The sequence below is a fragment of the Acinonyx jubatus genome, chromosome D4 (genome assembly GCF_027475565.1).
Source record: "Acinonyx jubatus isolate Ajub_Pintada_27869175 chromosome D4, VMU_Ajub_asm_v1.0, whole genome shotgun sequence".
NCBI classification, from domain to species: Eukaryota; Metazoa; Chordata; class Mammalia; order Carnivora; family Felidae; genus Acinonyx; species Acinonyx jubatus.
In genome coordinates, this window is record NC_069391.1 from 68,913,916 (window position 1) to 68,941,009 (window position 27,094).

At 42.3% G+C, this 27,094-nt stretch overlaps 1 protein-coding gene across 2 annotated transcripts in view; it reads left to right on the top strand.

The window, feature by feature from the left end:
• Window positions 1-27,094, top strand: part of FRMD3 (FERM domain containing 3) — a 307,451-nt gene that overhangs the window by 195,766 nt on the left and 84,591 nt on the right. For both annotated transcript variants that reach the window (XM_027048214.2, XM_015076284.3), the window contains exons 6-10: window positions 735-858; window positions 16,907-16,994; window positions 18,559-18,647; window positions 21,743-21,806; window positions 22,879-22,967. In XM_027048214.2, the coding sequence (XP_026904015.1) occupies window positions 735-858; window positions 16,907-16,994; window positions 18,559-18,647; window positions 21,743-21,806; window positions 22,879-22,967 (454 nt within the window). The remainder of the gene's footprint in view (window positions 1-734; window positions 859-16,906; window positions 16,995-18,558; window positions 18,648-21,742; window positions 21,807-22,878; window positions 22,968-27,094) is intronic.

Sequence of the window (27,094 nt, forward strand, 5' to 3'; positions counted from 1 at the left end):
CCCTTAAAGACCTTCTGGGGGTGCTCTATATTAGAATCCAACAACAACCTTCATCTGGTACACTTGCCCATGCTTAGATTTATACTCTTTAATCTGAAGAGCATTTCATTTATTTTTAAGTGCAGTCTTCTTAGGTGCCTTCATGTTGTGATTTTTTTTTTATTATTATTATTGGATGCCCCACACTTGCACAAATCTCAGAGCAGGGTAGCTCCAGCCAGAGAATTCCTAGACTCAGAGAATTAGCTATGAAAGGAACCTTGAGGGACATCCAGTGGTTTCCAACTACTATCCTGGGTGACATTTGGAAATCCTGGGGGCATCTGTGGTGATCGCAGTGACTAGGTATACCACTAACACTTGGTACCTGAAGGGTAGAGGTGACAAATGTCCTACCTGCCTTGGAAGGTCTGAAACGATAAAGAATTGTTTAGCTCCCAAAATGCCAGTAGCTCCCCATTGGAAAAAAAAAAAAAAACTATTTAAATTCCTTTATTATATAGATGAAGAAAATGAGACCTGGAGAGGTTGGCAAGTGTCCAAGCTCCTACAGCTAGATCTGAGCTAGAACATGGGCTTCTAGACATGCAGGCTGTGGTCTTCCCATGGATACAAATACGTTTTGTTGGGTGAGCTCTTCCCAGCTCTTCGTTTGGGTGGCAGGAGCTATCTCACAAGTACCCTACCCTGGTTGTTTTAAATCTTTCTCTCTCTTTATTTTTTACTGATTACAGCTGAGCTCGGTGATTACGATCCTGACGAGCATCCCGAAAATTACATCAGTGAGTTTGAGATTTTCCCCAAGCAGTCACAGAAGCTGGAAAGAAAAATAGTGGAAATCCATAAAAACGAACTCAGGTAATAGGGGTAAACATTTGGAAGAATGATAGAGGTGAGAAAGTATTCTCATTGCAGGGAATGTGGAAATTGTACTGTGAAATAAGAATATTGGTGATGTATGGCTGGACCGTTTCTGGCGGCAGAGGGATCTTTTTGGGCACTGTCAAGATCTCCATCAATAACCATCTCAATAGCGTGGGGTCCCCTGGGTAGCTGTTTATGAGCCATCAGCAGTTATTAGAGCCCTCTGTTTTCCAATGGGTTTTAACCACGCTGTGTTTCTGTAAGTGAAATCTAGGGTACGTACGTGAGTGATCTTTTTTCTGTTTTGAATTTGCATTGCCTTGTCCTCTCCTGTGTCCGTTGCTGGAAGCTTTGACTTCCAGATAGGGTAAAATCCGTCGATGAGATTTCCTTTCAAGATGACAGATTCAGTGTCTGACAAGAGTTCCTTGTCTGTGGTGCTCCAGGTTGATTGCGATTGCGAACTACAGAGCAGTGACGATGGGAGTAGTGGAATCGCACACAGGACTCACTGTGTACCAGGAAACATTCTGGGTACTTGTACATAGTGACTCACTTAGCCTTGACAGTGACTTAGCAGATAAGTACCATGATAGTTTCCATTTTACACATGAGGGAACTGAGGCACAGAGAGATTAAGCATCTTACCCAAGCTAGCAAGTGGCAGAGTCCAGATCTGAATCCAGGTAGCCTGGCTCCAGAGTCTGTGCTCTTAATCCTTGGGATGCTTCTGCTCTGCCTAGGCTACCAGGTATGACATGAGCATGGGGAGGAATCCTTGCCAACTTGGAATCAAGTAACTCAGGTGCTCTAGTCTGTAACTAGGATTTCGATCTGTGCAAGTCACAGAAAAATTCACTCTGATAATAATCATGGGCTTTGCTATGACAAGTATGGACAAAGACCTGCAAGAACGGAGACGCCTCCATCTTCTGGACCTCCGGTAATTATATATAAAAAAGAAACAGTGTCACCGGATTATGAATTCCGGAACAAGTAACCGTCCCCTTGTGGCAGGAGTGTTCAAATTCTACTTTACGCAAGCACTCCCCCTTCTGGAGAGTCTCAGGAGAGTATATGTGTGGGCATTAAAGGTGGCAGCGTATTTCAGCTTTGAAAGATGACCTTTGTTCTTAACAGATAAAGATGATTAGACATCAAAAAATTGTACTGACTTCAATTTAATTTTTTTTAATTTTTTTTTTAATTTTTGAGAGAGACAGAGACAGAATGTGAGTGGGTTAGGGGCAGAGAGAGAGGGAGACACAGAATCTGAAGCAGGCTCCAGGCTCTGAGCTGTCAGCACAGAGCCCAACGCGGGGCTCGAACTCATGGAGCTGTGAGATCATGACCTGAGCTGAAGTCGGACGCTCAACTGACTGAGCCACCCAGGCACCCCAGAAGTGTATCGATTTCAGAAAGCAACATGCCATCTCTGTGTAATTAGGAGTATTGTCTCCTAATGAAAAGCTTTACTGAAAATATAAGACACTGACTACTCTTTTTACGTTGTGGGGACGTGAATGCTAGAGTAAAAATAAAGTTCCGATGTTCTAGCTGAGGAGTTTGTGGACCAGCAGTGTCTGGGCAGCACAGGGCGAGAACCTCTGGGCGAAGGAGTCACATCCACTGTGTGGATTGGTGGGAGATGGGAATCAAAAGGTCTGCTGTGACTGGAATTTATGGGAACTCAAGTGCCCAGAACATAAGATATTAGTAAACATTTATTGGGCATCACTAGATGCCAAAACACTGTGTGAAGAGTCTTAGGTGTGTCCTCCCAGCCCTCCTAAACTCTACAGGGGAGGTGCTATTGTTCCCAGTCTGAGGTGAAAATAGCACAACACTGAGTGGATAAAGGACTTGCCCGGTTAGCAGTGAAGTCAGGACTTGAACCTTGGTCTTACTTGACACCAACACCCATGCTCTTATCCACTGTGCTGAACAGTCATAAGCCAATCAGATAAGCTGTTGGTGTTCCACAGTGATCACCATGGCAGTGGTGCCAGAGGATGGCGACTGTGAGCAGGAGGACCAGTTATTTCTGCTCGCCAGACAAGAGACGCTACGGACCTGAAAAAGAATAGGAGTAGAGAAAATTGAAAGGATAGAGTGTTGAGCAACCATACCTCAAGACTTGGTGACCTCCTGGATTTTGTGAGTAAATGAGTGAATCAGAGAAGGTGCCAGGTTGGTTTTTATAATCGGAAAGCTGTAGATTGGACTTTGTACCAGCACCTGACTTTGTTGATAACCCTGAAAGTAGTCCTCATGCACCAGGAGAAAAGAGGGGGTCATCAATTAGCCATGATCTATACATCTTGGAAGCAAATGCCATGGCTTGATCAAAGCTGCTACTCGGAAGCACTACACATTTGTAACATCCAGAAAGCCCTTGTGAAGAAGTGAAAGTTGTATGTTGAAGGATGAAATAGCCAGAAGTAATGTGACATTGCATGGAGAGGTTTAGAGGGTGATTTTGAATTCCTATGAATTTTTGCTCATCCTCAAGTAGTTGTGCATTTCCTTCTGCATCAGTACAGCAGAGAGAGATTATAGGTTTGGATGGGAAGATAAGAGCAGAATGAGCTGACAGTGCAGAGGGAGAGAGACTTTCTAGAGTTGGTTGGAAGGCTGCCATAGAGACAGGTTATTTTGGGGAGTCAGTGAGCACAGGTTTTGAAAGTGTTGATTTTCTGGTGTGGGAAATTGGACGTTTGGTTGGATCACTTTGCAAACCCAACAGTGTCAGGAAGGAGTTGTAGAGGGAAGACAACCATACAAGGCTGTACCAGAGTGTTAACATCTTACTCTCCAAGGTTATCACAGCACCCGTGACCCTCCCAACTCAGCAAACGGATACTGTGTGATCACTGAACTATTATTACAGAAACTTCCTGAGAGGATTCAGCTGGCATTTTGGGGGGTCTGAGGGACCCCCAAACTAACCTCCTGCTTCCTACATGGCTTCTGAACCAGTGGAGAAAGAAAACAAAAGACATGGCAGGGGGGACACAAAGTTCAGCAGAAATAGTGATGATGATTTACAGTGAGATAAATGTACTCACCTGTGGGGGTTCACAATCTTCTGCCTTTTTACATGATTGGAATCCTTCTTATGTGCGCTCTGGGGAAGGGACACAACTATGATTCTTAGGAGAAAAATAACCAGGGAGGAAAAAGAAAACCACTGTCTCTGGGAGTTTACACACTGCCTTAAGTTGGAACCAAGATGGCATGATAGACCACCATGAATAAGAGTTTTTTAGGGAGAAGAAAGTGAGAGAGTCTCCTTGGAATTTTGAGGTGCTTGAAAATAGAAGACCAAGGGTGTAGTAAGAATTGTTATCAACTTAGATTCCTTTTAGATGTTAAGAGATTTGTGAGTGAAGATTGAAATTTATGGCTGGGTCAACTTTGCTTCCTTAAATGTGCCATCTGAACAGGAGGGTAGGTAGGGAGAAGTCACAGTTTTGCAAATCTACCAACATGGTTATTGATCATCTCTATATTGGTCACAATAAACTAGATTTTGATCAGGGAACAACTCCAAAAGCTCTGTGTTTAGAATGAGTGAGGCTCATTGTTCTGCTAAGTGTCCATCAGATGTCAGCTAGGGGGTCTCTGCTCACCATTGTCACTCAAGGTACTCACAGGTTTGAATTTGCCAGTTGTTGAGCCAAAGGGAAAAGAGAGTTCTGGAAGGTCTTCCTTCAGCTTGTGGCCATAACTAGTCACATGGTCCTACCTAATGGCAAGAAAGGTGCAAACTGGAAATAACTGGCAAACAACTCTTAGTGGCTTTTGTAATCTCATTACCTAATAGGATTTTTTAAAATGTTTTTATTTAATTTTGAGACAGAGAGAGACAGAGCATGAGCAGGGGAGGGGCAGAGAGAGAGGGAGACACAGAATCTGAAGCGGGCTCCAGGCTCCGAGCTGTCAGCCCAGAGCCTGACACGGGGCTCGAACTCACAGACTGTGAGATCATGACCTGAGCTGAAGTCGGACGCTTAACCAACTGAGCCACCTAGACGCCCCTGGATTTTTTTTTTTAATTTTTTTTTTTAATTTAAATTTTTTTTTCAACGTTTATTTATTTTTGGGACAGAGGGAGACAGAGCATGAACGGGGGAGGGGCAGAGAGAGAGGCAGACACAGAATCGGAAACATGCTCCAGGCTCCGAGCCATCAGCCCAGAGCCCGACGCGGGGCTTGAACTCACGGACCGCGAGATCGTGATTTTTTAAACCTTTACTTAATTAAAAAAACTTTATTTTTTTAGATTCACAGCAAAATTGAGTGGAAGGTACAGAGTATCCCCTATTCTCCCTGCATAGCCTCTCCCGTTATCAATATCCCCACCAGTGTTGTCTTTGTTGCAATTGATAAACCTACCATGACACATCACCTACAATCTGTAGTTTGCCTTGGGGTTCACTCTTGGTGTTGTACATTTCATGGACAATAGTATAATGACATGTATCCACCATTATAGTATCATGCAGAATGGTTCCACTGCACTGGAAATTCTCTGCGCTCTGCCTGTTCACCTCTCCCTCTGCCACAGCCACCGGCAGACAGTGATCTTTTTACTGTCTCCATAGTTTTGCCTTTGCCAGAATATCATGTCGTTGGAATCATACAGTGTGTGGTCTTTTCAGATTATCTTCTTTCACTTAGCAATATGCATTTAAAGTCCCTCCATGTGTTTTCACCCATAGCTCATTTCTTGCTGAATGATATTCTATTGTCTGTGTGTTCCACAATTTATCCTCTTGCCTACTGAAGGACATCGTGGATGCTTCCAAGCCTTGGCAATTATGAATAAGGCTGCCATAAACAGTCATGTGCAGGCTTTTTGTGTGGACATAAATTTCCAACCCCTCTGGTAAATACAAAGGAATGCAATTGCAGGATTGTATGGTGAGAGTATGTTTAGTTTTGAAAGAAATCACCAATCTTCCAAAGTGGCTGCATTCCTACCAGCAATGAATGAGAGTTTCTGTTGCTCCACTTACCCTCCTCACCAGCATTTGGTGTTTTCAGCATTCTTGATTTTGGTCATTCTAATAGGTGTGCAGTGAAGAGTGTTTTATTCAGAGAGATTTTATACAGGCATCATTGGGCCACCTACTAACTTGTAAACTAGAGGATGTAGGGATATGTGATTCATATTATTGAATACAGATTAGGGCTAAAACTCACTGAGGCTGAATGATTCTTCTTGATCACGGATAGATAAATTTTTTGGCTTTCTGGGTCACGTGGGATCTCTATTACAGTCACTTAGCTATGATTTTGTAGAGCAAAAAGAAGACCTAAACAACACATAAATTAGTGGGCGATGATTCGATAAAACTTGATTGACGAAACAGATGGTGGGCCAGATTTGACCCATGGGTGCTAGTTTGCAGACTCCTGCTCTGAGCACATGGTAGAGCAGGTCTGGAATCAATTTCTGCTTCACTGTCCTGCCTCTGTAGATAATTTTAAGACAAAAGATCAGTATTTTTTAAAACTACGTGTAAGAAAGAATCTCTTATGATTTACAGATTTCATTTGAGTGTGGTACGCAGAAATGAGGTCCTAGCATTGGGGCTGCTTAGCAATAGGTTATTCTTCCTTCCAGAGCCCTCTGGTGGCCGGAAGGAGCTGTTGCCACAATCCCTAGGGGTGTGACAATTCTGTTATTTTTTTGCCTGTCTTGGTTACTGTTTTCCACAGCTTTAATCATGGCCATGTGGGTTAGAAGGGAATGGAATACCCATTCCATTAGTCCTGAGGGTTGATGATCAAGAATATGATTGATTTTTACTATCGGGAACCCTGAGAGGCTTCTCTGGAGGTTTTCCTACACTTTCTACTCAGCTGGTTCTCTCAATACCAGTTTATCAGATTTCTCATTAGAGGCAAAGACATTTGGATTAGCTTCAGGCACAGGTCATCAGCTTTCAAATATTCAAAAGTCTCACTTGGTGGTGAAGTGGTTTTGATGAAGTATATTCCCTGTCCTTAAAAAGCAGAAAAATCATCCAATTAGCTACCACCATAATGATCTGATGCAGTGAGGCTTGTCCTGGAAGCAATAATGACACTGAGTATATTTCATACAGAGTCATTATCTTTTTTTTTTTTTTCAAAATTCACATTCTCTGTAAATCATGTGCTTCCTGGCAAGGATTTATAGTGTCAAAAATGTCTAGTCTTCTAGAAATAAGTGATCTGCAATGATAAATACCCTCTACCTGTGCTTCTGATGAAGAGATTACAAGAGCCCCCTCAGGAAATGTTTTTTGTGCAGCTTGGGGAAGAGCGTTTATTGTATAAAAGGAAAATGGGAAAGATCAGATTACTGTACAACTTCTAATCTTTCTTAAGATGTGCTTTTAATCATCTCTACTACCTCCTTCCTGTGCCCTTTCTTTTCTCAAGTCTCTCATTTTAAAGCCCTAGAATCTCTTTCTCTCTCTCTGAAAGATCATCAAATCCATTTCCATTCTCTGTTGTTATTTGGCATAGGAATTGGAAGAGGGAATTACTTGGCATCAAATGCTCCTCCTGTAAAAACTGAATCCTTGTAGTATGTGGCTTAGAGTCAGGGACATTTCTAGGGAGGGTTGGGCCATGGGCAAATCATGTGTGTGTCATGTATGCACCCAAGCCACCAGCATTTTTATATAGGTAAAATCTAGCTACAGTGACTTGAAAGGAGAAAGAGCAAAGTCATCAAAGTGCAACATGGCTTTGAAGAAGGGGAGAAGGATAGTATTGACAGCTTGAATCAGCTATGACTTAATACATTCTTTGATCCCCCCCAACATGTGACATGTAAATTATGCATAGTCAGGGCCGCCTGGGTGGCTCCGTTGGTTAAGCGTCCAACTTCGCTTCAGGTCATGATCTCACGCTTTGTGAGTTCAAGCCCCGTGTTGGGCTCTGTGCTGACAGCTCAGAGTTTGGAGCCTGCCTCAGATTTTGTGTCTCCCTCTCTCTCTGCCTCTCCCCCACTTGTGCTCTGTCTCTGTCTTTCAAAAATAAATAAATGTAAAAAAAATTAGACATAGTCAAAGACTTTTTGAACTTTAGATGAGCTTATAACAGTGTATCCATCCAGTGGTCCCTCTGTCCATCCACATACTCATCCATGATTCATTCATGCATCTATCTGTCTATCCATCCACGTACCCATTCATGACTCAGACATGCATCCATCTATCTGTCCGTCCACCCATGCACCCATTCATGATTCATCCATACATCTATTTGTTCATCTATTGATGCAACAAATACTTATTAAAAGGCAACTCTGTGTCAGAAACTGTGGTTGTGTTGGATGACGTAGCCCACTGATCCTCAACTGCTTCACCACCAAGCTGGGATCCCCTTCATCATCTATACTCGCCCATGCCCTCATGTTTTGAAAGATTTTATCTAAAAAACAATATTCACAAAGTAACAATTAACTTGTTTCCTTATTTTTATTGGTCATACACAGCTACAACTACCACCTAGAGCCTTTGAATATCAAGAGGTTACTAACCAAAAGCCAAAAACTTGACACTCAGTTATTGCACTTGTGGGACTCTTGGAGTCCAAAGCAGGGGTTATAAAATGACAGTTGTTGAATTATGCTGTGACTCAGATGTATGGTGTTTGGGCCAAATACATTTTTCAAAATGGCATCAGTTGCCATAAAGCCCCAGCTTTACTTGCACCTGGGAGATTTGGTAAGGCCAGACCTTCTCCTATGCAGCAGTGCTTGGCCAGAGCTCAGCATCAGTTCTCTGTAGGAGACTCATTTGCTCTCCAAATCGCCACCATCCCTGCTTGGCTCATTCACCTTCTCCTTCTGTTGGTTGAGTTTGAGACTATCTTCTTGTACCAATAAGGAAATGGATGCCTGAAAAATTAATTTATACAGATAAGAAGCAATAGACCTTGACCTAAAACCTGAGTTTTCCTGCACATCTTCCTAAGAGGCTGCTCTCCTGGAAGCTTTGTCCTTGCCAGGCCCCCGGGCATTACCACCGTCTCCCTCATAGCATGGCAGTTACCCAAATGAGTAGTGTTCTGTCTAATGCTCTCATAAGAATGGTTCCCAGTGGTCCCCAAGGAGTTTGCAAGAGATCATGTTCCTCTCTAAGTAAACAAATAGAAATGACAAAATGGGGACTCTCACTCCTAGTTAGGACATAGAAAAGCATGAGACATTGATTTCCCCTAACACCAAGTTAACACCACAAGCTACATAGACTACAGAATACTATTTTTGAAACCAATCTGAGAGAAAAGAAACCTAAATACTAAAACCCAGAATGTCTTTCCTAGGACAGTAGAGACCTGCACTTGCTTTCACTTCTGATGATATGGGAGGAGGAGGAGGAGGAGAGGGAGGAATATGCCTTAGGTGGGGTCAAGGGGAGCTAGCCAAATCCTTAATGAGCCTTTGATGGCCATGAGTGGGCTGACTTAACGGATTGAGACCACAAAGACTCCAGCTACAGAGTGAGTTGCACTTTCCCACCACCATTTGGCCCTAGACCTTCACCAAGCGAAGAGGGAATAAGTTGGACAGGATCGGAGAGGTAGGTGAGTGAAACTCTTGCAAGACACTCCAGACCTTCATCCAGCACAGGGTAGCTCTTGCCAACAGCAGAGAAAGGACCACAGGGAGGTCCTTCTGAGGGGCAGAGGGCCAGTGATGGTTCTAGAAAGCAAAGGAGACTCCTTGAAGCTCAAAACGTTGACAGCAATCCTATAAAGCATAGAGAACTCTCTGTGGAGTCTAATGGGTGCTAAGATCCCAAGCCCTGCTGAAGGGTAAGTTCTGAGAGCACTGTCAAGCATTTGAAGCCAGTGGTGAGTAAAATCTAAAGTTTTCAACCAAGTTACAGCAAAACCTAACCTAACTTAGCTTGAGAATTCTACTTTGCTGAGTTTAATTCTGCATCTCAAAGACCTGAATGGATCAGGTGGAACCAAATCCGCCCCTTCCTGCCAACCGTGCTCCAAGCAATCCAGATCTTTGCTGGCAAGACCCACACCCCGTTTAATTATCATACACAGATAATAAGAGTGTTCCTTTTGGAAAAAAAAAGAATACCAGGTAGGTAGAAGGGAGATAGATGGCTAAATACACGATTACTCGACCTCACCTAATTTATTAGGAAAGCATATTTTTAGAGAATTGTTAGCTCTTACAGAATTCACCTAATCACTGGTGTTTCATCTAAATGTCTTGTTAGAGACACTATTAATCTTAGCAGAACAGTTTCTGATGTAAGATTCAAAGGATAGAAAATCATTATTTTCCATTACCAAAAAGAGTTTTTGACAGAAACAAATGTCCAGAGGGAGATCTGAGTAGGCACAAAAAATGTGTTTAACCGGTCTTAGTGTCTTCCTGAAAACCTGATCACTCACTGGCTTCTTCCTCTGTGAGTCAGGGAGACTCAGTTTCCAGTGTCATCGGGGTCTCCATCTTTCCTCCATGGTTTTGTACATCTTTATACTCTGAACATTTGCAGTTAGCCTTTCTCTGTGTCTGACTTTTTTAGATAAGGTCTTTTCAGTGCTTAGCTGTTGGAGATCTGCAATCAAACCCAAGGCAAATGATACCCATTTGAGGACTTTTATTTTAAAGAGGGGTCTTTGCTTTGGTGTGAATATCTTGACATGCTTCCTGACATTTCCCTCAGCCTCATGATTCTGATTTCAGTCATGTGCTGAACTAATGCTGTTCAGAGGGTGAGGGGAGGCCGTACCCTGTACCAGGCATTAGTCTGCTGGCTTTTTATCTGTCAACCTCTTACTCTGTACACCACATCTTCAAGGTGTAGGCACTATTTTTACTTTCATTTTATGGAATCAAGGAGATCAGCTTTAGTTGTTTTCTATTTCTGTGTTCACTTCCTACCCTTCAGAATTCAAACTTTTTCTATACTTGGCTGCTTAATAAACACTTCAGGCTGTGGAAAACATATGATTTCTTAATGGTTACTTATTTTGGGGAGGAAGAGACAGAGTGTGAGCAGGGGAGGGACAGAGAGAAAAGACACAGAATCCGAAGCAGGCCCCAGGCTCTGAACTGTCAGCCCAGAGCCTGACGCGGGGTTCAAACCCATGAACTGTGAGGTCATGACCTGAGCCAAAGTTGGATGCTTAACCAACTGAGCCACCCAGCGGCCCCCAGAACATATGATTTCTGTTGCAAGTTCTCAGTCTTGCTGTTGGAGCATGACCACATCCATAGACAGTATGCAAACAGATGGGTATGGCTGGTTCCAGTAAGAGTTTATGGTAATGAAATTTGAATGTTACATAATTTTCATGGGTCAGGAAGTATTCTTTGTTTGATTGTTTCCAAACTAAGATTGGAAAAACCAATCTTAGCTCAAGGGCTGTACAAAACCTGGCAGTGGTCCCAATTTAGCCCATGGGCTTCAGTTTGGGGATCTCTGACCCAGATTAAAACTGAGACCTCACTGCTCTCATCAGGTCTGAATATCAGGCACCTCAGATGGATGGCTTCATCACTGATAAGATGCAGTGTGTAGAGTTTGAAAAAGGGTTTTTATAAGAACTGATAGAAACCATTTCATTTTGATGTGCTCTGCGATGGCATGACCATATCATGTTGGTAGTGATGGTGGCAAAGGCACTGAGCAGTGAACTTCACCTCAGCATTTACTAGTTGAGGAACTTTGAGCTAGTTACTTTTCGAGTGTCAGAATCCTCATCTATAAAATGATAAGAATTTCTCCTTTATGAGTGCTAAGTGACAAAATACATATATTGCTTTGCAACAGAAATGATTATATTTCACTTGGAACAGTAGAGTTTAGTAAAAGGTAGCCCAGCATGCCTATCTGTTATGTTCCTAATCCTGTTTTGTTCAGCAGTACTTTTAGACTGAATGATATTTTTTTCAATAATTATTTTATTAAAAGGACAGGAATTATTCCTTTTTTTCCCACCATTGCAAATATATAGCACATAAGACTATATACAATATATGTGTAATTTAAAGAATAGTTGAGGTGCTCCTGGGTGGTTCAGTCGGTTAAGCATCTTTGGCTCACGTCATGATCTCGCAGTGTGAGTTCGAGCCCTGCATCAGGCTCTGTGCTGACAGCTCAGAGCCTGGGGCCTGCTTTGGATTCTGTGTGTCCCTCTCTCTCTGTCCCTCCCCTGTTCATGCACACACTCACACTCACTCTCTCTCTCTCTCTCTCTCTCTCTCTCTCTCTGTCTCTCAAAAATAAATTTAAAAACCTTAAAAAATATAGAATAGTTGAAAAAACACCCATGATCTGCTCACTCTGTTTATGAATTAGAATATCACCAGATGCCCTGAAATCTCGGGTGCACCCCTCCCAGATCACCTCCTTCCCTCCTCTGCACTGTTCTGAATTTGGAGGTATTCATTCTCTTATTTTGCTTTCGTTAAGTGTACTTGATATTTATCACTAAATAATGCATTGCTTTGTGTTTGACTTTCACATAAATGGGATCCTACTCTATTCTTGCATCTTACTTTCCCCATCAACATTGTTTTTGAGGTTCTTCCAAGCAGATGACTGTAGCCATAGGTCTTTATTTGTACTTCTTTGTAACTGATACACTATGATATGAACATGTCACATTTTATGTATCCATTCTGTTGATGGGCATTTGGGTTATTTCCAGGTTTTTGCTATTACAAAGTCTTTATGGTTTCTTGAATAATTCTCATGGGAGCATATGTAAAGGAGTTCCTAGCCTAGGTAGAAACCCGTGTGTAGAATTTGTAAGGCTGTAGACTTTGTATGGTGTTCGCTTTTCTAGGAAGTGGTGGCTTGTTTGTTAATGGGGTTTCTCAAGCTGACACTCACACCCATAGTACGTGAGGGTTCTCAGTGCTTCATCACCTTTTTTTTTGTCTTATGCTCTTAAAATGGAAATAGAACACGGATTCAGGAAAGTGCACAAAACATAAATGTAAAGCTAGATGAATTGTCACAAAGCAAATGTGTATAACTACCACCCAAGTCAGAGAGGATTGGTAACAGCCCGGAAGCTCCTATCCTGCCCCTTCTCAACATTTACCTTCTCTCTCCTCTCCAAAGGGAATCTCTTCTATGACTTTTAACACATTAGTTGTGTTGTACTCATTTTTAAAAGCCATATAAATAAATTCGTTCAGTGTGTACTCATTTATATTTGGCCTCTTTTGTTCAGTTTTATCTTTGTGATAGTTGCCCATGTTGTATGTAGCTTTAATTCATTTAATTTTGTGGCTGTTGAGCATTCCTTTGTCTATCCATTCTCTTGTGCATAGACATTTGAGTTTCCTATTTTTTTGCTACTACAAATGGCACTACTATGAAAATTCTATGTATTTCTTGGTGCAGCAGGCACAAGTTTCTGTTGCATATAAAACTATTAATGGAATTGCTGTATTACAAGGTAAACATGTTGAATTTTCGTAGATAATGCCAATTTCCCACATAGTTCTACCAAATTGCTGTCCCATCAGCAGTATAAGAGTTGCTTTTTCTGCAAATCCTTGTGAGTGTTTGGTACTGTGTTTTAAATTTTAGCTATTTAAACGTATATAATGTATAGATGATGTATAAATGATTTCTCATAATTTTAATTTGCATTTTGCTGATCATGAGGAGGTTAAGCACATTTTCACATAGTTGTAGGCTATTTGGATATCTTATGAAGTGCCTATTTAAGTCTTGCTAATTTTTCTTCTAAGATATATATATATATATATATATATATATATATATACACACACACAGACACATATATATATCTATATACATATATTTTTTATATTTAAAAATTTTATTGTTTATTGATTTGTTGGAATTTAAACCAAATTCTACATAGAAGTCCTTTTTTTTTTTTTTTTTTTTTTTTTTTGCACCTGTTGCTGAAATCTTTTCCTGTACTAGGGCTTCCCATTTCACACCCTGGATGTGATCTCCCAGTGAGTAGAGGTCTTTGAGTTTAATGGCAGCCCCTCCTCTGGAGCTGTGTGGCACTGCACCTGCTTCCATCTGTGGTTGAGTGTTTGCAACTAGAAATCAGATGCCTGTCAGATTTACAAAGGACAGGAAAGTAGTCAGACCACCCAGGCGAGCAGAACCCATTCATTTTCCAATGTGAACTTCCAAATTACAACCTTTCATGATTAACTTGTTCCCAGACTGAATAGAAAAGAGGGGTCTGCTTTAAAACCAAACTTGGATTTTAAGAATAAACACCATGTTCTTTATTCAGAGGTGCTGACAATGTAACCACTGGGGAGAATGGCCAGCTCTCAGGAGCCGAGGAGCTCTTATTAGTGTGGGACGGAGTAGAGTCCTTTCATGTCAAGCAGGATTATCCCCAGCAGAGCTAATGGCCTGGGCTACTTTGGCTCTGGCCCTGGGGTCCTGGTTCCCTTGGGCCTCCATCTGGGCCATTAGACTGAAGTTCTGCATTGAGGGCTACCAGATGCCGGATGGCTTAGCTCTGTGCTTTGCCCCTCGTCAGAGGGTGCTATGAGCCTCTGGGTGAGTGAGTGAGAATGTGTGGCAGGGAAGGAAATGGCATCCAATATTTGGATTTAATGACTTATTTTTCAGTGAAAGAGAAGCTATTACTACTGGAACTTGCACGAGAGCTATGGAGAAATACCTGCATGTTTTGAGAAAACTTCCCCCCAAATCCCTTTTCCCTTCCTCATCAATATAGTTGGTGACTTTTCTGAACCTATTGTTAGGGTATCAGGAAGAGAAATAATTAACAGTGACTGTGACTTGAAAAGAATCAAAGAAAGATAGGAATTGTATTGAAAGGGCCAATACAGTGCTGATCAGGATGAATAAAGATGCTGTTTTTATATATATCATGGCAAAACTTTAGAACACTAAGACCAAAGAAGAGGAAAGCCTGAAAGGCTTTAGAAAGACTTTATTTTCTTAAAGCAGGTGTTTGAGTCAATCCCTCAGAAATATGTTCTGTAAAGGATGAATTAAAAATTATTTCTTCTTTGAAAAGAACACATATGGCTACCTTTTCTTCCCTCTCCAAGTCCCTATGGATAATAGAAAAAGTACTAGAAAGCAGATGCAGGAAAGTATACCATTTTTGGATCAGAAGTCCTACAGTGTCTCTGGAAGACGGGAAATAGATGGAGCAAATCCAGGTTAAATACATATGTAGGGTAGGAGTGGTTCTGGGTGCTTCAGGCAACAGATACCCAGGTTGGCCATCATGGTGAGTGCAAAACTACATTTGGCACAGTTGGGAAGCTTTGACCTCTTTCTCTGGTTCCTCATGGGCAATAGCGGGCTTGGGCTGGAAGTACCCTGTGTGTGAGCAACACTTGGAGAAACTACAACTTTCAGTTTAAAATCAAGTTACTAACACACACTATTCCCAGATGGCATGCCCCACCACCCGCTCCTTCCCTACAACCTCTAGAGGCCACTGCATTAAATAATATCAAATACAAAAATGAATGCCCATCCATGAATCGCCAAACACTTAAGGAAACCAACTCCGTGAATGAGAGATTCTGACTCAGTAAACCGAAGACCATCACCAAGAAAACAGCATTAACGGTGTAAACAGGATTGGATTTTAAAGGAAACCATGTGTTTTTTTTCCTCAGAGGAATAAAAGGAATTTATTGCATAAAATAAGAATAGGCAGCTATTTCCAGAGCCAATTAGATATTACATTGGAAATGCAATATTTATATTTAAAAAACTCATAAACGGGAATAAAAGCAGAATGCATGCAGCTGAAAAATAAATGAGCAAGTTGGAAGTTGGAATTAAGAAATGATACAGAATGTACAAAAAGAACGATTTAGAGAATGAAACAAAGGTTATAAGGCATGGAGGATAGACCTAGGGGGTTCAATATCCATTTACTTGGGTCTCTCAAAGGTGAGAAGAGAAAGAAAAGAAATAAAGGTTGGTGAGGAAGGAGGTTGGGAAGAGATGAAAAGAAATAGCCAAAGAAAAATGAATCATTGGATTAAAAGTGTCCCCACAGTGCTGATCATGATGAGTAAAGATACTCCTTAGACATATCATAGTGGAATTTCAGTCACTCAGGGTAAAGAGAAGATCTCAAAAGGCTTTAGGGAGAAGGTAGATGGCATACTGTTTTGATTTAGAGGCACGATGATTTAGTTGTCTTGATGGCTAGGGGAGGAAATACATCTATGGGGGGAAGCGTGGGTGGAAATAGATTTAATATTACAATGTAAACTTAGGTTTTGGAAATAAAAACACATTCCTGTTGTTTTCTTTAGCAAACTCTACTTGGTTGTTAGGGTTACATATTTATCCTTAGGGAACGGTTTGGATTCTCGAAGATACATGTGGGATATTAACATTAGTCAAAGTGGAGTCTTTGGAATGCTGCACCATCCTGCTTTGGAATTTAGCCCTAAAAGGCTTTACAGCCATCTGTATTGCAGCCCCTTTCTCCCTTGCTGAGGCCAAGACCTTGTTTACCACCCTGGAGGACACTGCTAGGATTAGTGGCTGAGATTTCCTTTCAAAATCCAGAGCTTTCCAGTGGAATGGTTGACAGTTTGTCCTACCAGATGGCTTTGTTCAGGCTTGTTGGTAGGGTAACAGGATTGCCTGTATTTTACCCTGAGCAAAAAGGAATGGTATTTACCCTGTATAATCTTTTTAAGTGAGCAGGAAAGAACAGATGCTGACTTCTATTTCATATTAAGATTGAATTTGCAAGGCTTACTTATTGGTAACTTGATAATGTCGATTAACTGTACAGGTCACTGGAGTCCTCAGAGTACATGTAGGTTTATTATGAAACAATTAGCCAGGGAACATGAGCTTAGGTTTCTTAGCAAAGGGCTCTTCATGGTGAGAAATAGTGATCAGTCTTACTGATTACTATTTATGTAGGGATGTCTCTCTTTTTTTAGTTTAGGATATCACATTTTATTGAATGAAGGGATTCTATGTTTCTATAATCTTCTGTATTAACACCCTAAACTATTCTCGTGTGATTTTAGAGGCCAGAGCCCACCCGTTGCTGAATTTAACTTACTCCTGAAAGCTCACACTTTGGAAACCTATGGGGTGGACCCCCACCCATGCAAGGTGAGTGCCCCTCATAGCAGGCCAACATATAATGATTGTTTTGCCCACAAGAGAGTTAATTGGTATGCAGGATATTTCTACAGCCTGATCCATTGCCCCTAATTGGAAGGGACAATAGTAGGCTGCAGTGTCGTGTTCTGGTAGTTGATTTTCTCCATTGTAGCCTCCCAATAGCTTGCTAATTGCTATGTAGTGGCCAAGTTTTCCTCAATTAACACATATGATTCATCCATCTATCCATCAAGTGGATGATTCTACCCCTGAGAAGTTATGGGATCCCGACAGATTTTCAAGACCATTGTCAGCAACAACGAACTCTTGAAAATCGGGAAGGTAGAAGAAAAAAAAGACTTAAGATTATATTTTGACATTAGGAATAATTGTTTTCCCTGTTTCCGTTGTTCGTATCATTTGACAGTATTTTTCTTAAGCATGTATTAGAATCACCTGGGGTCCACCCCAGAGCTGCTGAATCAGAATCGCTGGGGGTGCAGTGGGGGAATATGCTTTTTTAACAAGCCCCCAAGATGATGCACACATTTTCCAGAAATGGTCCATGAAAGCAGCTTTCTTCTTTACGTACCCTACACTAGCCACGCATCAACCAGACACTAACTAGAATCCTAAACTAAGCATTTATATCAGCCAGGCTCTTAAAGGTAAGTTCTTGAGTCCTACTGGAACATTTCTTTACCCATATGGTACCAGCTAACAGCGTTTGATAAAGTAGTAGGTCAATAGCTTTTAGTGCAGGCTGCTCATTAGAAGCACCTGGGTAGCTTCATCTACTTCTGCCGCCCAATCACATCAGGATCTGTGGGGGTGCAGAGCAGGCTCTCCAGATGACTACAGCAGGTACTTGTTCACATTGGCATGGGCTTCTTGCTCTGCCCATGCAATTATTTTAGCGTATTGGCCAGGATCCTCTTCCTAGTAATGGTATAAATCAGTTTATTCCATTTAGCAAATTAGATTTAATCTACAATTTTGAGCCTCTCTGTTTGTTTTATTTGTTACTTGGAAATGGACTTGATTTTTGTTGTTGTCTTTCCTTTGCCTTTAGTGATCTATGCTTAATTTTTCTGGTTGAGGCTAGAAGCAAAGTAGGCATTTCTGGACCCTTCTTTATGTTAAAATTGCCAGAAATATTATGTGGAATTGAATGAAGTTAAATTAGATATTCAGGGCTTTGGTTTCATAGCCTCTTTGGTTTTGGGGCTCTTGATGACTGAGAATAGTTTGCCCACATTACAGGGCAGATCTGAGCACTCAGGTGGCCCCAGGACACAGTTAGAAATAGACATAGGAGTTTGTGACTAATCTGTATTTTTCCAGGATGTTCCTGGAGAGGTAGAAGGAAAAAGCTACATATTCCCAGACCTTCCCTAGATTTTAGAAGTATTATCCTTGGAAGTCCCATCTCAGAAACTTAGTTTATTGCTATAATCAATGGAATTAACCTGAAATTAACCCAGGAGGATGATGAATGAGCATACCATTTATCATTTATTTTATATTTCTCAATCTAGATGTTTTTGTTTCTGTTTGTTTTTTTTTTTTTCAGGATTCAACAGGCACAACAACATTTTTAGGATTCACTGCAGCAGGTTTTGTGGTATTTCAGGGAAATAAGAGAATCCATTTGATAAAATGGTAAGTACTTCTTTGGGAAACTGGCTTACCATTTTTCTTAATCTTGTTTTTCTTTCCCAGCCTTTGATTTGTTTGTTTGTTTGTTTGTTTGGAAATGTCTGGAGAAAGGGGAACCCCTTTGGGAATGTGTATTGGAAATGTCTGGTAGAATGCTTAGAATTCATTTCTTTGCTGTGGAGAGTCATTATGAAGGGATTATTCATCTATAAATAAAAGCCAATCTAGGTTGCCCTAGACCTCAGGAGACCTAGAGTGTGTCTTGGGCTCAGGAGCTCTGTCTCCAAAGAGAAAGTGTCCAGTGTTTCCTCACCAGTAGCTGCTGGTCTGGCCAGAGGGGTGACCCTAGGGTAGGTCAGGGCAGGGTAAAGGTGCAAGTTCACTTGAATAACTCAGGACTGTCTTCTGCTCACTTCTCTCCAACTCTCTTCTGTTAAATCCTTGTTGCAGACTCATCCTATGGTATCCAGTATATCAGTGAAGATGCTTTTGGCTCAAAGTAACAGAACTATCTCCTCACAGTGGCTTACAGATAAGAGGTTATGTCACATAGCAAAAGTTCCAGAGGTCAGGCATTTCCATGATCCTTTAACTTAACTACCTGACAACACCGTGAAGGATCTGGGTCTCCCATTTTCTTCTCTGTCATCCCAGGGAAGTGGCTGTTGTCTCCAGGTTCATGCTTATAAGATGGCCACACATACAACTCTGTTCATCCCATCTTCATACAGCAATACCCATTACCTGGAGGAGAGCACCCCTTCCCTGTGTCTCCTATTAAAACAATGATCACTTTTTTAACAAAAACCCCTGTAGGAGACTTCCCATATATCTAATAGGCTAGGATTAGGTTACACGCACCTACTTAAACCAATCCTTCTGAGAAGAGTGGGGACGCCATGACTGGGTTGGTCAAATCAAGACCCACCTCTTGCAGCTGAGAAGAGCATCATCTGTATGAACATGTCACCTTGAGTCACATCAGTACAGAAGTGGGAGGGTGGAGCAGGGTACGTGACCAGCAGCACCTGCTGGGTTGAATCAAGGAGGAGGATGGTTTGGGCAAAGAGCGAGAAGGCTGAATGTATGTGGAATATTGTAAAGGCTCAGTGTTGTTCATACCTTCAGCCTGATTTGGTTTCCTCCCTGATGGCCCTTGAGAGGTTTGTCATCCCCATCCTGTCTCACTGGGTGGTGGGCTCACCCCTGTGGTCTGAAGTTGTTCTTGACGGGTCAGTGGGCATCCATCTTCAGTCTTGGGCTGGAAATGCTCTTATACTTACCTGAACCTTGGTTTCCAGGTTCTGTTACCTTCAGGATTCCTTCTAGCACCCGTTTATCATATCAACACCCTCTCTTTGTGCACTGTCCTCCTGGCACCCCCCCCCTCCCCCCCCCCCCGGCCTTTTCAAACCTTCTCTGCTGGGTTAGCTTTAGCCAGTTAATGTCCACTCCGCTCCTGCACCACTTTCTCTTCCTTATGACCAGCCCTCTCTTTCTGAGATCCCCAATTTCACCAATCTCTTCCTTGACCTCTTTATCATTCCCTTTTGTTCAGTTCCTACTTTCAGCTCCCCTCCTTGCCCACTTGTTCTCTTTTTCCACACTGAGCATTCTCAAAACTTACCTGTAATAAACCTCTTGGCTTTTCTGAATCTCTGTGTACTCATCCATAAGGTGGGAGTCAGTTATTTCTGGCTGCCTTCCAGGGAGGAGGGGAGATGGAGGAGAATCAGATGCAACAGTGTCATGAGTGGTGGGATTCATGATCTGTGACATTTTGTGTATGGGTAGCATGGTGGGGTGAATAGTTTTCTTCTCTGTGTTTTCCGCACGTTGTAAAGAAGAGTATTTATTAATCACCCTTCAGGCCATTCCAGAATAAGCTCCCTAGGAATTCCTACTGACTTTGGGAAGCATGGAAAATTTGGGGAATTCTCCAATCCTACCCTAGGACCACAACCTGGATCGTCAGGTTTCTGAATGGCTTGAGCTCTGAAGTAGGTAGGGGAGAACCTGACAGGTGTCCAGGGCAGATTAATTGCAAGTCTCTGCCCTTTGGGCTTCTGTTTCTTCCTGGGTCCACAGAAGAATTGAGATGGACAATCCCCGGACCATTTGTTTCTGGGTTGTGCATCTTGGAGTTCATGGTGGGGTGCTTGATGTCTTCCCCACCCCTTTCCAGCCTCTAGTTAGGCACATGTGTTTGGAACAGCTGTGGACATGTTTCTAAAACAAATTTGATTCCTACGTTAATCCTAGTTTTGTTTTGTTTTGTTTTTTTAACATCCATTGAACTCTGTCACTCTTGCAAATGCTCTCCTAAGTTTGAACCGCTTAATGTGACCACACTGTTCTTTTTCCCCCAGGAAAAGCACAGGGGCACATATCAGTCTCCTAGGAATTAGATCAAAGGAATAGAAATAGAATTGTCTCTTCTCTTTACATATATCTTCTCACCAAGGAGGTGACCTAGGGTCCCTGTTTCAGGCAGATTTTAATTGAGCAGCTCCTTAAGATAAAACCAGACATCACTCTTCTGAGTACAATGTGTCAAGTTGTCCTCACAATTTTGAACATCTAAATCTCTAATAAAACTATTCTTTCATGAACAGAGAGAGCAGAAATGAAAATTTTGCAATGTCGTGTGTGTTCCTTGATGGATATGAAAGGGTGAGAGAGACAGATACTGTGAGTCCGTGTCGTTTTATTACCTGAACCTGAAATGATCACATTCTTCCTACCTTGCAAAGTGGGCTGGCCAGTTAATATTGTTTTGGTCGTTAATGTTCACGAAACCCCCAGAGCTCCTTGGAAGAAAGAGGCAGCTTGACTGTAAAAAATGGAATAAATAATTCTGAGCTGCCTCTGGATCCTCTCTTGGGAAGAAAATTGCTGTATAATTCACTTGGGGGCTTTTTGGTGCTCATTAGGCCTTCACTGATGATAAGATAATATCTTGTTTCATTGCAGTCTGCTTGGTATTTGTGAGTCAGCCAGATTCCTCTGGGAAACCCAGGTACCTTGGTTAGCTTCCAGGGTTGTTGTTTTTTGTTTTTTTTGTTTGCATCTCACCCAAAGAGATTTTCTTTTCTTAGGCCAGATGTCTGCAAATTGAAGTTTGAAGGGAAGACATTTTACGTGATTGGCACCCAGAAGGAGGTCAGATACTGCTTTTGAATTACCTGTAGTTGTGTGTGCGTGTGTGCATGTGTGTGAGCGAGACACAGGCATGGAAGCTCTATGCTGAACATCTGAGAGGTAAACAGATAGTGGGTTTACACATTTAAAGACCAAAGTCAGTGAGCAATGCTGGACCATATACTGCTGTGTAAAAAAATATCCTTGGATAGAATTTGAGAAATCGAAAATGGAGCCTCCTCCTGAAACTAATATTACACTCTATGTTAACTAATTGGAATTTAAAATTAAAATAAAATAAAATGGAACCACCTCCTACCTCTGTAATCTGCCAAAATATAGATTTATGAAACAAGCAAAGAATACTTCCAAAGCTGGTTAATCAATGACTGCTGTCTACAGTTTCATGAATAGAGTCCATACTCCCCAGGAGTCTTCAAATAAAGAAGTTACCAGTTGTAGGTTGGGTTCATCAGGGAACACATTTGAGAGGAGGCCATTACAGAAACTTTGAGCCTCAGAGCTGGGTCTGGAAGTCTGCAGATTTTCTTAACCCTAGTTTTCAGTACAAGCACTGGTTATTCAAGGATGGCAAATAAGTTTTTAAAGGAATCCAGTCTGACCGAGAGGTGAGTGATTCCTGGAGTGTTGATAAGGGTTGTGAGGCTGTTGTTTTTGTTAGAAACAGGGCCCAGATAGATTCATGATGTCTCCAAAGGGTGAGGGAAGGGGAGACGCCATTTCAAAAACACTTTTATTTATTTATTTTTTTGTTTTAGAGAAAGAGAAAGTGCATGCAAGCAGGGGTAGGAAGGGGCAGAAGGAGAGAGAGAAAGAATCCTAAACAGGCTCTGTGCTCAGCATAGAGTCTGACATGGGGCTTGATCCCATAACCCTGGGATCATGACCTGAGCCGAAATCAAGAGTTGGATGCTCAACCAACTGAGCCACCCAGGTGCCCCAACAACACTTTTAAGACCATAGTAATGCATAAATTACTTTCAATTTGTTTAGTAGGTGGTGGGATGCAACATGAAAAACATAAACTATGTTTAACATGCCTGTTGTTGTCTTGTTTTGTCTTTTTTATTAGAAAAAAGCCATGTTGGCATTCCATACTTCAACACCAGCTGCCTGCAAACATCTTTGGAAGTGTGGGGTGGAGAACCAGGCCTTTTATAAGTGAGTAGCTTTTATTCATTGAATCACAGGTTTTAAAAGCATCCATGGAACCATTTATGTTTTGCAAATAGCTGCATAACCATTTCTTTTAATTCAGTCCTTTTTATTGTATTAAAGGGAATTATAAGTTTAGTGCATTGTGCAGGCTGACTCCCAACCACTGTTGGCCCAACCAAGCCTGAGCTCCACTTTGGGTGATGCCCATAGAATTGCTGTGGGCTGCTTGTTTGTTTTTAGCATTGTTATTTCCATTCAACATGTCACAGAATCTGTTTTTGGTTGGGTGTCTCCCTCAGAAGCAGACCTTGAGAAGAGTTGAGTTCAAGTAGTTTCTTTAGGATGTGGTTTCTGGACATACCAGTAGGGAATTGGGGAAGAGAGATGGGACAGCAAACAATATAGGGCATATTGTTGAGCAGGTCACTCCTGAGGGCAGTTGTGCTCAGTCAGCTGTACTCTGAGGAACTCCATCATGCTGTAGAGCATCCCTCCGAGTTCTCCCACTGACCAACAAAGGACCTGGGCTGTTTGTCTACCAATTACCCATTCATTTTGGTGGAAGGCCACTTCAGAAGGCAGAGTTAATACTCTCTGGCTTACTCTGAATGTGGGCTGAATGTGCTCGCACAACCAGAGGAGGAAAGCTTTGGCAGAGTCACAGGTGTTCATAATAAGAAGCCTTCAGCATACAGAGATGAGAGCCAAATGTTTGTGGGTAGAATGCTGTTGGAGCCTAGGATCATGGAAAGTCAGTACTGGACAGGACTTCAGAAACCACCCATAAAGCTCTCAGGTTTCAAAAGAGCTTCAAATCTGAGATCTTTCCACCGAGTTCCAGATTCTCCTCTTTGAGACACATTTGCTCATTGGAAGAATGGTGGTGATGGATGCAGGCAAGAGCCGGGCCAGCCCTGCCCAGGGTATCAGCACTGCTGGCCCCAGGAGCTCATTCAGGTGACCTTTTGCTCTGTCAGCCCCCAACCCTGAATTCTGCCGCCCGCTTTAGACACCTGTCTCTGAAGATGCTAAGTTTCTGGACCTCCTGGCTTTGGCTGACAAGGATCAGAATGATGGCTTGGACAATCTTTTTCAAATCCTTTTTTATCCACAGAGCTCTTTTCCTCAAGCAGATGTGTAGACAAACCCTAGTAGGCTTTAGAGAAAAACAGGTAAAAATAGAGAAGCTGTGGTTGTTGGCAGGGACCAGAGTTGGGACTGGGGACTGGAGACATTTCACCCATTGCTCAATACTTCCCAGGAGCTTGGGTGACCAGTTGACAGTCCTGTATCCTGGGAGACCCCTCCGTCCCAGGCAGATCGTTTCAGAAGCATAGTATTGAAAGCCCTTGGATGAGATTAACTACACAATACTGTGAATGAGAACATGTATCAAGACCCTCCCACAACCATCTTCACCTCAAAGCATCAGTGGGTCTCTTGTGGTATTTGGGAACTGGTATATAAGGATACCTGATGGCCTCTGAAATCAGCATGTCCAAGTCTGTCTATGCGTATGACAGCTGGAGAGGAAGAGGCAGAGGGTTTGGGGCTCTGTCTCTAATTGAGGCCTGCACATATTTTGTTGTTGTTTTAAATTATTTTAAAAATTGAGATCATGTACCACAAAATTCACTCTTTTAAAGTATACATTTAGTGATTTTTAGTATAATTCACAAAGTCACACAACCATCACCACTATCTAATTCCAGAACATTTTTATCATCCCCCCCCACCGCTCCCCCCCCCCCCAGCCCTGAAAGAAACCTTGCATCCATTAACAGTCACTCCCCATTCCCCCGCTCTCCCTAGACCTTGGCAACTGCTGGTTTACTTTCTGTGCTTATGGATTCACCCATTCTGGACATTTATATAAACAGAATCAGAAGCTATGTGGCCTCTGGTGCCTGGCTTCTTTCACTTAAGGTAGTGTTTTCAAGGTTCATCCATGTTGTAGCATTTATCACTACTTCATTTCTTTCTATGCCTAAATACTCCATTGTTTGGATAGATCACATTTTGTTTATCCACTCATCAGTTGATGGACATTTGGGTTGTTCACTCTTGTATTATGAATAATGCTGCTAGGAATATCCATATAAAAGCTTTTCTACGGACAGTTCTTTTAGGTTCACACCTAGAAGTGGAGTTTTCGGATCACTGGATAACTATGCAGAACGTTTTGAGAAACTGACAAACTATTTTTGGAGCCTAAGCTTTTGGGACTCTTCTGTTCCTCCTTTAATAAAATCATCTGGTTCCTGTCAAGGGATAATTTAAAGACATTTAGTTAGTTTGAATGAATCTTTTCTCATGATTGAGGGAGTTGGTAGATGGGGGTTTTGAGACAAAGCAAAACAAGATGCATCATGACCCATTTTACTGTAGATTTTTATGTACGTATCTGTACTAGATCAGATCTCTCTGAAGGGAGGAACTAGGTTCTATTTATCTTTGTATCTACTAAAGATCCAATGTATTAAAAAAATGTTTCCTGGATCAATTGATAAGGCCTGATTCCTATCCTCAGGAGATTTGTATTTTGTGATAGAGACCAAGAGGGAAGTACAAATAAAATGCTGGAGGGGACCCCGAAAGAGGGGCGAGTCTGGCTGCTGGGGGAGCAAGGTGGTGAAAGGACATTCTGAGTAAGAGACCAAGGCAGGAAAGTGGAAGACACTGTGGAGGAGAAGTTACACAAGGCTGGAGTGGAGGGTGGATGAAGGAGACTGGGAGGAGATGATGGGGCAGGAACAGAGGGCTCAGCCATTGTGAGAGAGGCAGCAGAGGAGAGTTTGATGGCTGCTGGCCACACACAGTGTAGGGGGAGAGAGTAGGAAAAGGAAACACTCCATAGATAGACCTTTTAGAGGCACCTCAGTAAGCCCTTCTTGGGAGGGGTTTAGCACAGCTTTGAAGATCCTTAGCAAAATTCTAGGATCTCTAGCAAAGAATAACTTAGGCCATTAATTGGTTCTTTTGCATACATATTGTTCTATCATGTGTGAGGGGGTCTGCTGATGGATGGAGTCAAATAAAGGCAAAAACAGAATTGAAAAGAGGGGGAAGAAGGAGAAAAACCCTGCCAACTGGGGGGTTTGTTTTGCACATTTTAGGGTGTGCTCATTAGCTGGCAGTGAGGGAAGAGATCAGTGTGGTAATCCTATCATTAGATGGGCCCACCAGGCACATCAGAGGAACCTCTCCCCGTCTTCTGTGGATGTTTCCAAAGACCCAGAGGCTTCAGTGGGCAGGACGAGTGGCACTGTACAGATCTTCCTTGACTTATGATGGGGCTACACCCTGATAAACTCATCCTACATTAAAAATACTATAAATCGGTGCGCCTGGGTGGCTCAGTCAGTTAAGTGTCCAACTTCAGCTCAGGTCACGATCTCGCGGTCTGTGAGTTCGAGCCCCCTGTCGGGCTCTGGGCTGATGGCTCAGAGCCTGGAGCCTGCTTCCGATTCTGTGTCTCCCTCTCTCTCTGCCCCTCCCCCATTCATGCTCTGTCTCTCTCTGTCTCAAAAATAAATAAACATTAAAAAAAATTTTAAAAAAATACTATAAATCAAACCATCATGTGTTGGGGACCTTCCAGAGGTGACGGAGTCCTTGCACCTGCACTTTGTTAGGTCAGGCTATCCCCATCTCCCTCATGAGGACATCTGATCCCTCATACTTGTACTTATCTGAGTTCTGTCAGAACCCTTTGTTCCTTCATTGTTCCATAACCATCCTTGTTCTTCAAGGAGAAGGAAAGATATCACCTGTTCTGACACAGCTGTGTGACCTCAGACAGGTCTGGCTTCCGCCTTCTCATCTGTACAATGGAGGGGACAGGGATTCGGGCGAGACTCGTTTGCCTCAGTGTGGTTGAGTGTTAATGAGCATGGGCTTTGGAAGTGAAAGGCTTGGCTTTGAGTCTTGATCTGTCACTTACTAGCAGCGTGGCCTGGAACAAAGCACTGAAACCCTGAGCCCTGACTTTGTTTTCGTTTAAAATGTGATCGGTGATACCTGCCGGGCAGTGCTTAGTCATACCAGGCACACTGACCATTCATGGGTGGTAGTCGCAGCAGTGACCATGACTACTTCCCCCTCCACTGATGACGAAAGATTTTTGAGCA